At 36.5% G+C, this 16,475-nt stretch overlaps 1 protein-coding gene and 1 pseudogene across 1 annotated transcript; one reads left to right on the top strand and one right to left on the bottom strand.

The window, feature by feature from the left end:
• Nucleotides 1-397: 397 nt before the first annotated feature.
• Nucleotides 398-1,405, bottom strand: LOC148276445 (polyubiquitin-like; annotated as a pseudogene).
• Nucleotides 1,406-7,967: 6,562 nt separating this feature from the next.
• Nucleotides 7,968-12,043, top strand: Ubi-p63E (Polyubiquitin-63E). Its single transcript, XM_088234245.1, has 2 exons — nucleotides 7,968-8,065; nucleotides 8,463-12,043. Exon 2 carries the CDS (start codon nucleotides 8,471-8,473, stop codon nucleotides 11,894-11,896), a length of 3,426 nt encoding a protein of 1,141 aa, XP_088090371.1. The 5' UTR covers nucleotides 7,968-8,065; nucleotides 8,463-8,470; the 3' UTR covers nucleotides 11,897-12,043.
• Nucleotides 12,044-16,475: the final 4,432 nt, after the last annotated feature.

Genomic DNA, 16,475 nt, shown 5'->3' on the forward strand with positions numbered 1-16,475 from the left:
AAACAAGTTACGGGATAATCGCATTTAAATATTTTTTATTATTTCCACGAATTATTTCTCCCACAATATTCATTTATTAAAAAAATTTCAAAGCTTCAATAGAGTCATCTTTATTCTAGGCATATTTTGAAATCTGAAATCAGCATCTTGCACCTACGAGTATATTAAAAAATATTTGAAATATGTAGACTGTTGACTTAATGCATTCTGTCAATATAGCCTCCATGTATTGTAAATAAAATACAATCAAAGGAGGCCATGAGTAAATTTTTTGGAAAACTATGAATTTGTTGGCAGAAACTGGAAATACCAAATAGAACAATGATATTATCGAAAAATAAAGTCCATATTTCATTACCTGTAAAATATCTGATAACAATATTTAGAATAAATGCTTTTAATTGCCACCACGCAGACGAAGTACCAGATGGAGGGTTGATTCCTTCTGGATGTATTAATCGAAAAGAGTGCTCCATCTTCCAACTGTTTGCCGGCAAAGATCAACCTCTGCTGGTCTGGCGGGATCCCTTCCTTGTCCTGAATCTTGGCCTTCACAATCTCAATTGTGTCGGAAGGCTCAACTTGGTCTTTCCAGTCAAGGTCTTGACGAAGATCTGCATACCACCACGAAGACGCAGTACCAGATGCAGGGTGGATTCCTTCTGAATATTGTAGTCAGACAGGGTGGGTCCATCTTCCAACTGCTTGCCGGCAAAGATCAACTTCTGCTGGTCTGGAGAGATTCCTTCCTTGTCCTGGATCTTGGCCTTCACATTCTCAATTGTGTCGGACTCAACTTTTAGGGTGATGGTTTTCGAGAATCCATCGACTCAACAGTCTTTATATATACACCAATGTTCAAGTATGTACACACGCTTGCAGACAATGCAGACTGGCTGGATTTCCTCCCTTTACTTCACAAAAGTCAAAAGATGGAAGAGTTGAGGGAATGTGGATGTTCAAACATAGGCAGAATGGTGAATGTTACACAGTATGTAAAGTGGCCACTTAAACCAGCCAATGACAGGTCATTAGCCGTGTGGATGCCTAGACTTTTATATTTCATTCTCTATAAAGTTTTTTATCTCTGTTGTAACATGTTTATATTAATAGCTCCCTATATATATAGTTGGATAATTTATATAGCGCCATTTTTGTGAAAATCACCTCAAGGGCGATGTAAAATTAATAAATATCCCAGTACGTCTTGCAGCTACAGAGCGCATGGACGGTTGGGATTCTAGTTCCTCGTTTTCAATTAAGATCAATCAAAAATTATAACAGGTAGGAGCTAGATTACAGAATGTCTTGCAGCTACAGAGTGCATAGACAGTTAGAAATTTAGCTACTATCTGTTCAACGAGACTGGACCTCCGTCCACGTGCACATCACGAGCCGAGGGCATGCTAGACGTCGGCCACATTTGTCTAGACGGTCTGTAAAATGAACATCTGCAACCCATAGGTCAGTTTTACTAATACAAAATAAAAGGAGAAAAAGGTCATAGGCCCTGTAAATGCCTAGACTTCCATTTTCCCTTCTCAAAAATGTTTGCCCCTCTCTGCTGCGACAAATTTAAAGTCTTTCGTATTCCTCTTCACGTGTCATGTCGGGTCCCCCCGACGTTGACGATCACTTGGGAGAAAGCTTCCCTATCCTGAACAGTGCGAAACAGCTCCTTCTCAGTTCTAATCCTGGTTCATGCTCGGATGTTTCGAAGCCAGGAAAGCTGTTTTCTTAAAGTCTTTATATGTTTTAAATATTTTTAAATATATTTGCAAGGTGTTGATTTCAAATTTTATGCTATGCCTAGAATAAAGATTACTCTTTTTTTAAGCTTTAAAAAACAAAAAAAAGAAATAATCTGCTAAAAGATTTTAAAAGTTTTATGAGATTATCTCGTAACTTGTTTAAATGACTTAATGCATTCTGTCAGTAAAGCCTCGATATTGTCTTGTTGGAAAAAATAAGTCAAGTATGTGATGCCGCACAATATGATTTGGGTGGTGTTATGTAAAAACATGCCAAGCCACAATATCGAAAAAATTAAGCAAGTGTCAGCATCATGATCCAAAAGTGTCTCACTTTAAAAAAATTGTTTGACGAGTTTAAATTTACAAATTCTCTCTAATACCTCGATGTCGAGTAAACTAAACACCACGCAGCTGGACTTAAAATAATGTAGCACTGCTTTAAGATGCCTAACGTATTGTTGCGAATATAGAATTAAGAATAGTTCAGAAGGAGTGTAGAATCATATTTGAATTCATCGGACTGAGTCCAATAATTCTCCCACTTAGACACACTTTCGCCGCGCGCATACTTGAAGTCAGCGAGTAATATTGCCAGATCGCGAAGAATATAACCATAACACAAATGTAAGTTAAAAAAACGATTTGTTAATTTTTCTAAAATTTTATTGTGCACTCGGAAACATTGATTGACACAACAGAGTAGATAAGTCAGGTCATTTAATAAGAGTAATTGAATTAATGAACTTTGAACTTTAAATGTTAAACAAATTTGACATAAAACGGATATTTTTATATGATGTTAAATAATATTTTATGTTTTAAAGATAATGTTGGCCAAATGTCCACCACGGCGTTGTTTAATCCGAGGTTCAATTTTCATTATTTTTCGTATTATATGAGCAAAGTAAGGTAAAAAAATTTACTACTCTGGCAACACTAACGAAATTTTCATTTTGTTTCTTCGACAATCTGACAGATGGAAAAATAATTCTATTTTCAAGTAATGCATTTGTGACAAAAACATTTATTTGATAATTACACATGAAATGTGATTGCATCCTGTTTCTTTAAGATCCTAGCAGTGTTTCTACACTTTAAAAGGACACAACATGGCATGGTTAAATTCGAATCAGGAGTTGCGTACTGAGCGACGTCTACAGAGAAACTAATGGGTCAAAACGTAAACCTAGTCATTTATGAGTAGTTGAGTCACCTTTTGTTTGATGTGCGTATGCGGTTTCTGGACTATTCTTAATTCTATGGTTGCGAATTAAGATCAATATGTGGCTAACGTGATAACAATATTGCAAAAATGTGTTAACCCCGTAAAAGACGCTTTCTTTGACAATACTGCCGGCAAGTTTTGTTCATTACAAACGACAACTAACTATTTGTAATTTGGGGATTCATATTGGAAGTATATTTCAAGGTATTTTTACAGTTTAGAAAAAGAACCTCAATAAAATATATACTTTTAAAAATCTTACATTTAAAAAAAAATAAAAGAAAGAAAAGATAGAAGAAACGTTGTGTATTTATATTTTTGCGTTATTTTTATGACAAAGGTAAAAGTTTTTAAGGTGTTCTGTAAAAATATGTCATTCCACTTTTTTGTTAAATTTTGATATAAAAAAATAATAAATATAAATTTTTATCACCTTTTGTGTTCTATTAAGTACTTTTCATATATCAAATTCAACAGCCAAGCTAAATAATTAATCATATTTTTGAAAAATCCGCCTGATGTTATTTTTTTATTTTTTATTTATTTATTTGGAAGTTCAACAAGGATACATAAAATACATACATTTTTTAAGTAAGCATTACTAACGTTCTTTATATATATTCTCAATTATAAAACTCCACCATCTTTCATAAATTACATAAAATAAGTGTGTAAAATCAATTCAAGTAATAATACATATTAAGTTTAGTGAAAGATAAGAATAAAGATTGAGTTAAACATAAGAAACTACTTTTTTTTTTAAGAAAAGAAAAGAGAAAATAAAATATAAGATGTAATAAAATATACTAAAATTAATTTACATACACAAAAATAAGGGTATATACATCAATATATTAGTTTGAGTTGGCGTGGATTAACACATTTTTGCATAACACCATCCAGCTAGAATATTACTTGACTGACGTGCTAAAGCTAGGGTTTCCTAGGACAGCGGTGCCCGTATCTTAACGGCCGTAATGAACGGTGATGCGGTGGACAGCCGTCGTAGTGGTGACTAGAGAGTAGTTTTATTTTTTAACGGTGTTATCAACACTATTTTTATAGGAAACCACTCTCCAGTCACCGTTACGACGGCTGTCAACCGCATTAATGTTCACTACGGCCGTTAAAATACGGGCACCGCTGTCCTAGGAAACCCGAGCTTAAGTGAATTATTAAATAAAATAGTCAATAACCAGAGTTTGAAGGATAAACATTATATTAGAGATATATAATATTTTATTATGATGATATTTAGTAGTTTATTGCTGATATGAATAATTTAGTAGGTCGGTGTTTTTGTTTTTACTATACATTCGTGCGTTTTTTCTTGTAAAACTTTACTGATATTCCCCGGACACCATAAAGTCGCATTTGTTGTGTGTTGTGGAGCGGACTGGGGATTCACTCGGAGCAGCAACAACAGCAGCTCTAGAAATATACCTTTAAATATTTTGGTTTGGTTTAGTTTAAACTTATAAATAGGCTGGGTAAATGAAAAGGCCGCGAACCTGGTATTCTTCTTGAAATATTTTGACAAGCACCCGAAGCCAGTTATAATGATTTGAATTGGGATTTGGAGGCACTGGTCACAAATGCTAATGAAGATTTCTTGTCGTATGATGATATTTCAATAGTTAGCTTGATAAGATATTAATATTGCTAGAATGAATAGTAAAATTATGTACCTATGATAGGTGCACAAATGTTGAGCTTCGTGCCTTATGTAGATACCTAAGACTGAGATAAGGATTATCGATAAAATCAAGAAAGGAGTTCTGCGTCTTTTTGGACATGAAGAGCGAATAGACGGCGAAAGAACGGCTGAAAAAGAACTATGCGACTGTTGGTGGGAGCAGAAAACGAGGAAGACGTATGAATGCAGAGCAAGTGAGGTCTGTGTGCAGTGACAATGTGATATGGAGTTATATATATATATATATTATTTTTTTTGCACCACAACAGGCCAGGAGGCCCAATTACAGCGGTGAATTACATCACAGAACACCCAGGCTTGAGAAAAATCACATTTAATTTTTGTGTTCTCACCGGGAATCGAACCCGGAACCTTCCGTCTGTGAGTCAAGCGTCTTGACCACTACACCACGGAGGCCGCCTCCTCTATATATATCCTCTATGCATACTCTTACGGGGAAGCGGCGTGATTTGTGTGTTTGTTTTATTAATAGTAACGTGGGACGAGGATGATCAAGAAACAGGAGGCATGATCAGATAAACAAAGTCTAGTAGGTACCTAATTTCAAAATTAAACACATTCGATGGGCATGTTCGAGTTTGTGAAAGAAGCTAGGGTAATGTACCTATGTCAGGATTACCATACTCTCACTAACCTCTGCAGGGGAATGGCGTGATGACAGTAGTATTATAAAGCTTTGACCTCTGAGATCTTTCTCCTTTGTCTGCGAAAAGTGCATTAAACTTCTCGACTATTGATCCAGACAAACATGCATGTAAAATAAGATATAATACCTACCTACCATGCATTTATACGCGTTAGAAGTTAGTACAGTGACCTTACAAAATGTTTGTAACAAAAGTGTTGTTTTACGGTGTACACAGGTTTCTAATCATTGTATTTTTTATATTTTTTAATTCTCACTAAATTCCGGCAAAAATCCTGAAAAGGGCAGTTGGGTGGAGTTAAGTCTGCCACGTACTGTACGTAGTTGGCGCATTTGCCTACCATACTTGAGGTCCCGGGTTCGATTCCTGCCAAAATCGACATTAATTATTAGTTTAAAAGGTGTTTTACTCTGCAATATTTTACTGTTTCTGGACTGGCACCTGGGTACGTATTCTGATGGGAAATTGAAATTTATCTTCAATTTTATCTACAAAGTAAAATTACGTTTTCTGTATGAAAAATAGATGATGTTTACAATTTTTTTTTCTAAACAAGTTCACATACCGGTTACCGACGAAGACACTTAGACTTTTCATACAAATATACACACTTTCGTACATAAATATGGATGTTAGTTTAAACCGTCTCGATATGTTCCGATGAAGATAGCGTTCATAATCGCGGCCCTGAAGCGTTAGACAGATCACTACCTAATCATGTAACGCATGATCGAAATACGCGGCATTTGCTGAACCATTCGAGTGCCCTGTGTTGTGTACAGGGGATAGGGGAGAGGTATGATGATGATCTAATCTTTTGAAGCGGGTCGTGGTCCCGTCCGCGGTACTGACGCGGACTCGCGGATCAGAGGTCCGAGGTTCGAACCTCGTTCTATCACAAGCTGATGCCTATTTTATAATAGTGAGTTTTTTACAACTCGTTGAAAATGCCCATGAAAACAAAAATATTTAGGTTACTCGTAAGAACACCTTTTTTGTTTGAATTACGACTTTACTGTTAATTATAACATTGTGCTTTTAGTCGATTACATATTATGTATTAAATATCTTTAGCACTCACCAATTTCTTTTATTTATTAAATACTGTTTAACATAAGGTGATTTTTTGTTTTTATTTATTTTATGAAAATTAACAAATGGCAAAATTGAAGAAATGGAAATGTTCACACAGAGGCAGAATGGTGAATGTGTAATATAATAAATAAATAAATCGCTGTGATCGGAGAACAGCGACAGATGTGCGAAAATCGAGACACTGACTTTCTATTATGTTTGATCTTGAAATGGTTATATAAAGGCTTTGTATTCCAGGTTTGAAAAAACTAAAATATACACAACTGATTGAAGTATTAAATGCTATACTTTTGTACTCCATCGTTTTGCGTCGTTATTCTACAATTATGACGAAATATAATTTGTAAACCTGTGCTCATAATCATACCTAATAAATATATTATAATGAAATCCTATTGTTTTATGTTTTATGACTCGTGTACTTTATAGAGGAGTGCTGACAGTACACATAGGTACAAAATGTAAAAAAAATAGACGATACCTCCTAGGAATGATACATTTAAATGCAATATGCTCTGTAAATACTTAAATTTGATAAGAATCATAGAAAATAGATTATACATAGATATATATATACAAATATATATATATATATATATATTGTATTTATTAATTAAATAAAATATGTGAGATTAGAATTTAAAATTAATGTGATTGTTTTCCTTTGGCCTCAACTTTGACCAAAATTACAATATTGTTCGAAATTTTCCGCGATTACATAATGTAAAATCAGATTATTATTTAGGTAAGCACGAATTCAACGGTTTTATATTATATTTTACTTATGCAAGAAAGGTAACGAAATCCAAATTACTGAATTAATCATATTTACCTAGACGATTTGTTTTTATTAGAAAGGCGATTACCCACCTATATTTAAAAACGATTATTAGTTATTTATAAACAGAAAGTCAAATAATTAGATTGGGGCCATGAAAAACACATGGTGAGAAACAATTTTTTTTAAAAATGGGAATCGAATCCTAAGCCAAACGCGCTAGGTATTAAATTCTTATCACTACACAAGGTAGATAATATTGCAAAGTAAAGTTACAAAGTTTAGGTACCCACAAAAGAAAGAAAAATATTGTTTGATTTCCAAGGTCTGTTATTATCGATACCTACCTACTCAGCTGATACCTACCCGTTGTGAACTGTCAAAAGTCAAAGCAAAAAATGTTTATATTTTCAAAATGCATTCTGTATTAACAGTTTTTTGGCAAATAGTAGTGTATAATTTTATCTTCCTTGCAACGTGATTCATTATTACGATTAAATTCAATAACCTGCAGAAACAAGAAACTTAAATTATTATGATGAAATACGACAATAATACGACATTGTCATCCTTCCAGAACATTTGTTTGTGACGTCAATGCATTAAATCTTCTTAAGAATAAACTACCGTAGCAGTTGTTTACTCGTTTACTACGGTATATTCAAAAGAGACAACACTATATACAGTATGCCATTTTCATTATTGATCGCTTTTGCGAAGCTATAAAAGCGACCGCGGCACCCCCTGGCGCATATTACGCGAAATAAAATTGACAAGTGAATTTTCAGAGCTGCTAAGAGAGTTAGTGTTTTGTTCCTGATTTTTGTGATAAATAAACTGATTTTACAGGTTAGTGAAGTGAAAATATTTTAATTGTGTCATTAGTTATTCATATTCTATCGAAAATCCTATTTTGCAGTTTAAATTAAGTAAGATAATATTTTTTCCCGTTCACGAGTTCTAAAAATGACGCCATTTTATTTTATGTAGGGCGTTGTTTTCCTGGTAATTTGTTAGATGATTTAGTCAGTAAATTTATCGAGTCTCATCGTTTATTTTAGCGTTTATTGGCAAATTAGAAAACTTATAGTTTTTTCATGGTTGTTTCAATGACTTATATGACTTCCTAAGTTGTACACGTCTCCATCTTGTTAAAAGTCTTTGTTACATTTTTCGCAATTATAAAACGCAATTTTAGTATTTCTGTCCAGCCTTGATTGTATGATAAAATATAATTTTTTTTCAGGCTGAAACATGCAGATCTTTGTGAAAACTTTGACTGGAAAAACGATAACCTTGGAGGTTGAGCCTTCAGATACTATTGAAAATGTAAAGGCTAAAATACAAGACAAAGAAGGAATCCCTCCAGACCAGCAGAGGCTTATTTTCGCTGGCAAGCAGTTGGAAGATGGACGCACCCTGTCTGATTACAACATCCAGAAGGAATCTACCCTCCATCTTGTATTGCGTCTGCGTGGTGGCATGCAGATCTTCGTCAAGACCTTGACTGGAAAGACCATCACCCTAGAAGTTGAGCCTTCTGACACAATTGAGAATGTGAAGGCCAAGATCCAAGACAAGGAAGGGATCCCGCCAGACCAGCAGAGGTTGATCTTCGCCGGCAAGCAGTTGGAAGATGGACGCACCCTTTCCGATTATAACATCCAGAAGGAATCTACCCTCCATCTGGTACTCCGTCTGCGTGGTGGTATGCAGATCTTCGTCAAGACCTTGACTGGAAAGACCATCACCCTAGAAGTTGAGCCTTCCGACACAATTGAGAATGTGAAGGCCAAGATCCAAGACAAGGAAGGGATCCCGCCAGACCAGCAGAGGTTGATCTTCGCCGGCAAGCAGTTGGAAGATGGACGCACCCTTTCCGATTATAACATCCAGAAAGAATCTACCCTCCATCTGGTACTCCGTCTGCGTGGTGGTATGCAGATCTTCGTCAAGACCTTGACTGGAAAGACCATCACCCTAGAAGTTGAGCCTTCCGACACAATTGAGAATGTGAAGGCCAAGATCCAAGACAAGGAAGGGATCCCGCCAGACCAGCAGAGGTTGATCTTCGCCGGCAAGCAGTTGGAAGATGGACGCACCCTTTCCGATTACAACATCCAGAAGGAATCTACCCTCCATCTGGTACTCCGTCTGCGTGGTGGTATGCAGATCTTCGTCAAGACCTTGACTGGAAAGACCATCACCCTAGAAGTTGAGCCTTCCGACACAATTGAGAATGTGAAGGCCAAGATCCAAGACAAGGAAGGGATCCCGCCAGACCAGCAGAGGTTGATCTTCGCCGGCAAGCAGTTGGAAGATGGACGCACCCTTTCCGATTACAACATCCAGAAGGAATCTACCCTCCATCTGGTACTCCGTCTGCGTGGTGGTATGCAGATCTTCGTCAAGACCTTGACTGGAAAGACCATCACCCTAGAAGTTGAGCCTTCCGACACAATTGAGAATGTGAAGGCCAAGATCCAAGACAAGGAAGGGATCCCGCCAGACCAGCAGAGGCTTATTTTCGCTGGCAAGCAGTTGGAAGATGGACGCACCCTGTCTGATTACAACATCCAGAAGGAATCTACCCTCCATCTTGTATTGCGTCTGCGTGGTGGCATGCAGATCTTCGTCAAGACCTTGACTGGAAAGACCATCACCCTAGAAGTTGAGCCTTCTGACACAATTGAGAATGTGAAGGCCAAGATCCAAGACAAGGAAGGGATCCCACCAGACCAGCAGAGGTTGATCTTCGCCGGCAAGCAGTTGGAAGATGGACGCACCCTTTCCGATTATAACATCCAGAAGGAATCTACCCTCCATCTGGTACTCCGTCTGCGTGGTGGTATGCAGATCTTCGTCAAGACCTTGACTGGAAAGACCATCACCCTAGAAGTTGAGCCTTCCGACACAATTGAGAATGTGAAGGCCAAGATCCAAGACAAGGAAGGGATCCCGCCAGACCAGCAGAGGTTGATCTTCGCCGGCAAGCAGTTGGAAGATGGACGCACCCTTTCCGATTATAACATCCAGAAGGAATCTACCCTCCATCTGGTACTCCGTCTGCGTGGTGGTATGCAGATCTTCGTCAAGACCTTGACTGGAAAGACCATCACCCTAGAAGTTGAGCCTTCTGACACAATTGAGAATGTGAAGGCCAAGATCCAAGACAAGGAAGGGATCCCGCCAGACCAGCAGAGGTTGATCTTCGCCGGCAAGCAGTTGGAAGATGGACGCACCCTTTCCGATTACAACATCCAGAAGGAATCTACCCTCCATCTGGTACTCCGTCTGCGTGGTGGTATGCAGATCTTCGTCAAGACCTTGACTGGAAAGACCATCACCCTAGAAGTTGAGCCTTCTGACACGATTGAGAATGTGAAGGCCAAGATCCAAGACAAGGAAGGGATCCCGCCAGACCAGCAGAGGTTGATCTTCGCCGGCAAGCAGTTGGAAGATGGACGCACCCTTTCCGATTATAACATCCAGAAGGAATCTACCCTCCATCTGGTACTCCGTCTGCGTGGTGGTATGCAGATCTTCGTCAAGACCTTGACTGGAAAGACCATCACCCTAGAAGTTGAGCCTTCCGACACAATTGAGAATGTGAAGGCCAAGATCCAAGACAAGGAAGGGATCCCGCCAGACCAGCAGAGGTTGATCTTCGCCGGCAAGCAGTTGGAAGACGGACGCACCCTTTCCGATTACAACATCCAGAAGGAATCTACCCTCCATCTGGTACTCCGTCTGCGTGGTGGTATGCAGATCTTCGTCAAGACCTTGACTGGAAAGACCATCACCCTAGAAGTTGAGCCTTCCGACACAATTGAGAATGTGAAGGCCAAGATCCAAGACAAGGAAGGGATCCCGCCAGACCAGCAGAGGTTGATCTTCGCCGGCAAGCAGTTGGAAGATGGACGCACCCTTTCCGATTACAACATCCAGAAGGAATCTACCCTCCATCTGGTACTCCGTCTGCGTGGTGGTATGCAGATCTTCGTCAAGACCTTGACTGGAAAGACCATCACCCTAGAAGTTGAGCCTTCCGACACAATTGAGAATGTGAAGGCCAAGATCCAAGACAAGGAAGGGATCCCGCCAGACCAGCAGAGGCTTATTTTCGCTGGCAAGCAGTTGGAAGATGGACGCACCCTGTCTGATTACAACATCCAGAAGGAATCTACCCTCCATCTTGTATTGCGTCTGCGTGGTGGCATGCAGATCTTCGTCAAGACCTTGACTGGAAAGACCATCACCCTAGAAGTTGAGCCTTCTGACACAATTGAGAATGTGAAGGCCAAGATCCAAGACAAGGAAGGGATCCCACCAGACCAGCAGAGGTTGATCTTCGCCGGCAAGCAGTTGGAAGATGGACGCACCCTTTCCGATTACAACATCCAGAAGGAATCTACCCTCCATCTGGTACTCCGTCTGCGTGGTGGTATGCAGATCTTCGTCAAGACCTTGACTGGAAAGACCATCACCCTAGAAGTTGAGCCTTCCGACACAATTGAGAATGTGAAGGCCAAGATCCAAGACAAGGAAGGGATCCCGCCAGACCAGCAGAGGTTGATCTTCGCCGGCAAGCAGTTGGAAGACGGACGCACCCTTTCGGATTATAACATCCAGAAGGAATCTACCCTCCATCTGGTACTGCGTCTGCGTGGTGGCAATTAAAAACATATATGCTATTTCCTGTGATCAGATATTTTACTGGTAATGAATACGGACTTTACTTTTCGATAACATCATTGTTCCATTTTGTATTTCCAGTTTCTGTCAACAAATTCACATTATTCCAATAAATTTACTCATTGCCTCCTTTGATTTTGTTTTATTTACAATATGTCAAGGCCATATTGACAGACTGCTTTAAATATTTAAAATATTTTTTAATAAAGGTGCAAGATGTTGATTTTTTTTTTTCTATGGCCTTTAATAAAGATTACTCTTTCAAAGCTTTAAAAAAAAAAAAAAAGAAAATTGTGCAAGAAATAATGCGTTGAAAGAATAAAAAAGCTTCAAATGCGTTTATCTCAGAACTTGTATTAATGACTTAATGCATTCTGTTAGTAAAGCCTCCAAATTCATAATAAAAACCTTCTATTTATCCGGTTATTTTGATTTATACATTAATATTTTTTTTATTATTGAGATACTTCTTTATGCGACTTTAATTTTAAAGAGCTTTTACCCACTCGCTGGTTGATATGTGTACAATGTGGGCCAGTTCTGTGCATCTTAATTTTCTTTGATTCACACACTCAAAAACTTGCATAGCTGTGGAAAATGATCATTGACTGTTTTTACAAGTTCCGATGTACCATTATCGTCTATATGAATTATATGTAAAAACTGTTGTTTTATCCCAAAAAATTAAATACAGTCAAAGGTATTTTAGTGGGGTTCCACATATCTTGAGCACACAAATGGCCAATTGTTATATTTTTTGCAATTTTGAGAATTTTTCACCAAGTTTCGGTGCAGGATGTTATCTTTTACTGAAAAAAAACCTAATTTAGTTTTTTTACAAGATTGATAATGAGGAAGTTCAGTGTATTTTTCATTTGGTGGACTATTCAATATTGTTTAATATTTATGTATCGTGTAATCAGTGCTATCATTTTTTCTGTTTTTGAAATTACTTGGCGTGTGTCATCTCAAGTTGTCTTCCCCTCCCGATGAGTTCTGCTAATTTGTCAGTTAACTAACCCGGAAACTTATCACAACTCTCTTATCATTGGCTGATCTGGAAAAACTAGTAATTTCATGCAGAGTAGTTTGTTTAAATCAGAATATTTTTTTTTATTCATTTTCAAGAAATTTCGCTTTACAATTGAATGCTCTAATTTTTATCACATGTAAGAATACATTTTTATATCCGATTTCCCGTAGGGCTGTACTTCCTTATTGTTTATTGATCACGTTAGTCTATGGACATCTGCTACAGGAAATTTAGACAAAATCATAACACTTCCATACCAACACAATACATTGATAAACTTTTGTGCATTTAATGCTGCTATTTAGTAAACTTAAAATCAAAAGTGTACCAAATAGAAAAACTTTTAGTTTGTGACTATAGAAAGACTTCAATCTTGATTTGCCAACAAACAGGATTTCTGACTTGGCCAGTTTTCCTTGCATGCTCACGATATGCAACATTTCTGGTGGCCTCGCTGTACAATTTAACGACGTTTTTTTAGAATCTCCATGAATTCACTTTATTTCATTTTAAAAGAGAAATATTTTAATTCTTGTGAAATATTTGAAATTTTTGTATTTTCGGGGCCATTTTTAAAGAGTTATATTTGCTATCAGAAAATGGGATTCAAGCTGTGGCAGAGCGGGCTTCAAACCTCGGACATCTGATCCGTGAGTCCGGAACCAGAACCCGGTTTCTCTCTGCCTAATTTTAATTGCCATTTGATTATTACCTAGGCAAATACATGGTCATTTTTCACCTTGGCTCTTTTTTGCATGCTTATGCATATGCATAGGTTTTAGGAATTGGGTCACAGTGTTTTGCCTTCCACCTGTCAGTTTTTATAAAGTGAAAGTACATAATACATAATATTATATTCTTATACCTATAAATTATACTTTCTTTTTCATCTCTGTAGATATATCATATGATAATCTTGAAGAGTCTCTAGAGAATTAATGAATGAATCTTTAGTTTATTTTATAAGGATTTGGAAATACCGGATAATTGCATTATTTACAGCAGAAAGCTTTGGGTCAAATAATATTTCTGTCTTTCTTTACAAAATTGAACCACTCTTAAAAACTGTGATTTTCTTGAAAATTAAAAAAAATTAAGGAAAAACATTTAATCTAGTAATAGTTGAACAGGTTAATTATTTTTAACATATATATTTTTTAAGGATACGGGCAAAAGATGAATCAGGGCTAATGTTTTTTATTAAACATCATGGCTATATTTACAAGATGAGAGTTTTGATAGAGACATGGTACAATAATTACAATTCAGAAAAGTATGTACATTTTCTAAGTAGGTTGTGCCATCAGGATTGTCAATGTAACAATGCAATAATTGGAAAATAAGTTTATTTCATAGAATAAAGCTGCTCAAATAATTCAAATTGATCATGTTGACCCCTAATTTTGTATGTACATTCTGATTCACTTGAATTTTCTAAAATATATTAATTTTCAGCTATATATTCCCGTAAGTAATATATAAGTAAGTCAGTTGGTGGTTAAAAGTTCAGTTAGTTTGTTTAGATAAAACATTGAAAAATCATGTACTTTAAAAACAAAATAATTGGATTTAAAAAAAGACACTAAAGTTTCATACAAAATTACTGATTTATGATGTTTTTATTATCTCCTGTAAAGTTATCATTTACTGACATACGTTGTATTCAAATTAAGGCATCAATATATAATATTTTTTAATTAATGTGTGAAGAGTCATGTTTTAGATAGGTACTGCATAATATTAACTTTCATCATAGGACAGAAATATGCTACTACTTCGATCAAGATACAAAGTGTATTTACTTTACGATTTTAAACTTTTATTTATCCAAAATTTTTCTGAAACCTATTATAGTATGTGTTGAAATGTCTAACAAATAATGGAAAACATATTCAATGTTTTGTTTTATCGACAGTCTTATTTCTACATGGTTAAATTCTAAGTCCATATTATGGTCATAGGAGTCGCCTCTGTGCCCACTCGATTCGAAATTCACAAAAATAATAAAAATAATTAGCTGATTTATATACCGCCATTTTGGTGAAAAATCATCTCAAGGCTGCATTACAATTGTATACTTAAACTTACATTCTAACCAAGCTAAAGTGATATATTATATTTTCCGATTTAAAATTGAGGGTATGATTAACTAAAGAAGTGAGATTTAAGTCGGGATCTGAACTGACTAGAACTGTCGATGATTCGTAAGTTTGAAGGGAATTGATTTCAGGCAGAGGGGCCGGCAACAGCAAAGGAACGATCTCCGAATCTAGTGTTTGGGGAGCGCCGGATTTTGACAAGATTTCATCTGCCTGAATCAAATGCTGACCTAAGAGTAGATTTTCTTTGACATGTATTTTCCCTAATACAAAAGCCCGATAGGTATCTTAAAGCCATTTCATGAAGGGATTTGAATACTGTCTAGCAAAGATTGTATTTTATTCTCTCTGGGCTTTTTAACCAGAGCAAATCTCGAAGCTGTGAGATGTAAGAATATTTTTTACTCCCGTAATAAGCCTTGCTGCTGCATTAAAAAAATATATGTTTATTTTAATTGAAAACAAATACATAATTTTATATAATATTCCCAAGGAGTTTTTGTAAAAAACTCATTAAGGGACATGCAGATAGCAATATTTATTAACAGACGTTTTTATATTTTTAAACAGATTGAAGTTTATCAGTTTGGTATTTTGTAAGATTTGCATATATTCCATTACAGTATAATCTAGATGCGAAACGACAAGCATTCACAAGAGCTTTAGTTGCATCTACAGGAATATTTCTCTGTATGGATTTGATTTGTCTGAGATGGAAGAAACCAGCACCTACCGTTTTATTAACCTGAGATTCAAGAGAAAGATCTGAATATAAATGAACACACAGTAGTTTAACATTAGTACGAAGGATAAGATCACAACCTTTGATTGAAATTGGAGATCGGCCTAAAAGGTGTTGTCGCTGTCAATAGAAGCTCAGTTTTAGATGGATTGAGTTTGAGTCTGTTTGATTACATCCAGTCATTGACGATTTAAATGCATTGAAACACGCGATTTTCCAAATTGTTTATATCTTAAGGAGAGCAGTAGAAATAGATTTGTTGATCATCCGCATAACAATGAAAAAGTAACCCGAATGAGTGAATAATTTTGGACACATTGTTGATGAACAATGTAAAAAGCATAGGAATAAGCGCAGAACCTTGTGGGACGCTAGATTTAAGAAGGGTAAATGAAGACTTTTTACTTGAAACTTGAACTGATTGCGTTCGCTCCAAAAGAGAAGATTGGATTTATGCCTTAGTAAGCCCAGAAATTCGAAAAGTTACTTCTAATCTTTCAATAAGAAAACTATGGTCATTTGTGTCAAATGCAGCACTCATGTCAAAGAAAGTAAGTAATAGGTATTACTTACTAGTTTTTCAGACTCATTTGCTAGAGCTAAATCTGATAAAATTCTCAACAGCCCTGTTTCAGTTGAGTGGAATTTTCTATAAGCTGATTGGAAGTTAGAGAGCAAAAGGTAATTATT

Source organism: Micrasema longulum, unplaced genomic scaffold (assembly GCF_059751315.1).
Source record: "Micrasema longulum isolate JH-2025_06_02 unplaced genomic scaffold, ASM5975131v1 h1tg001217l, whole genome shotgun sequence".
Lineage (NCBI taxonomy): Eukaryota > Metazoa > Arthropoda > Insecta > Trichoptera > Brachycentridae > Micrasema > Micrasema longulum.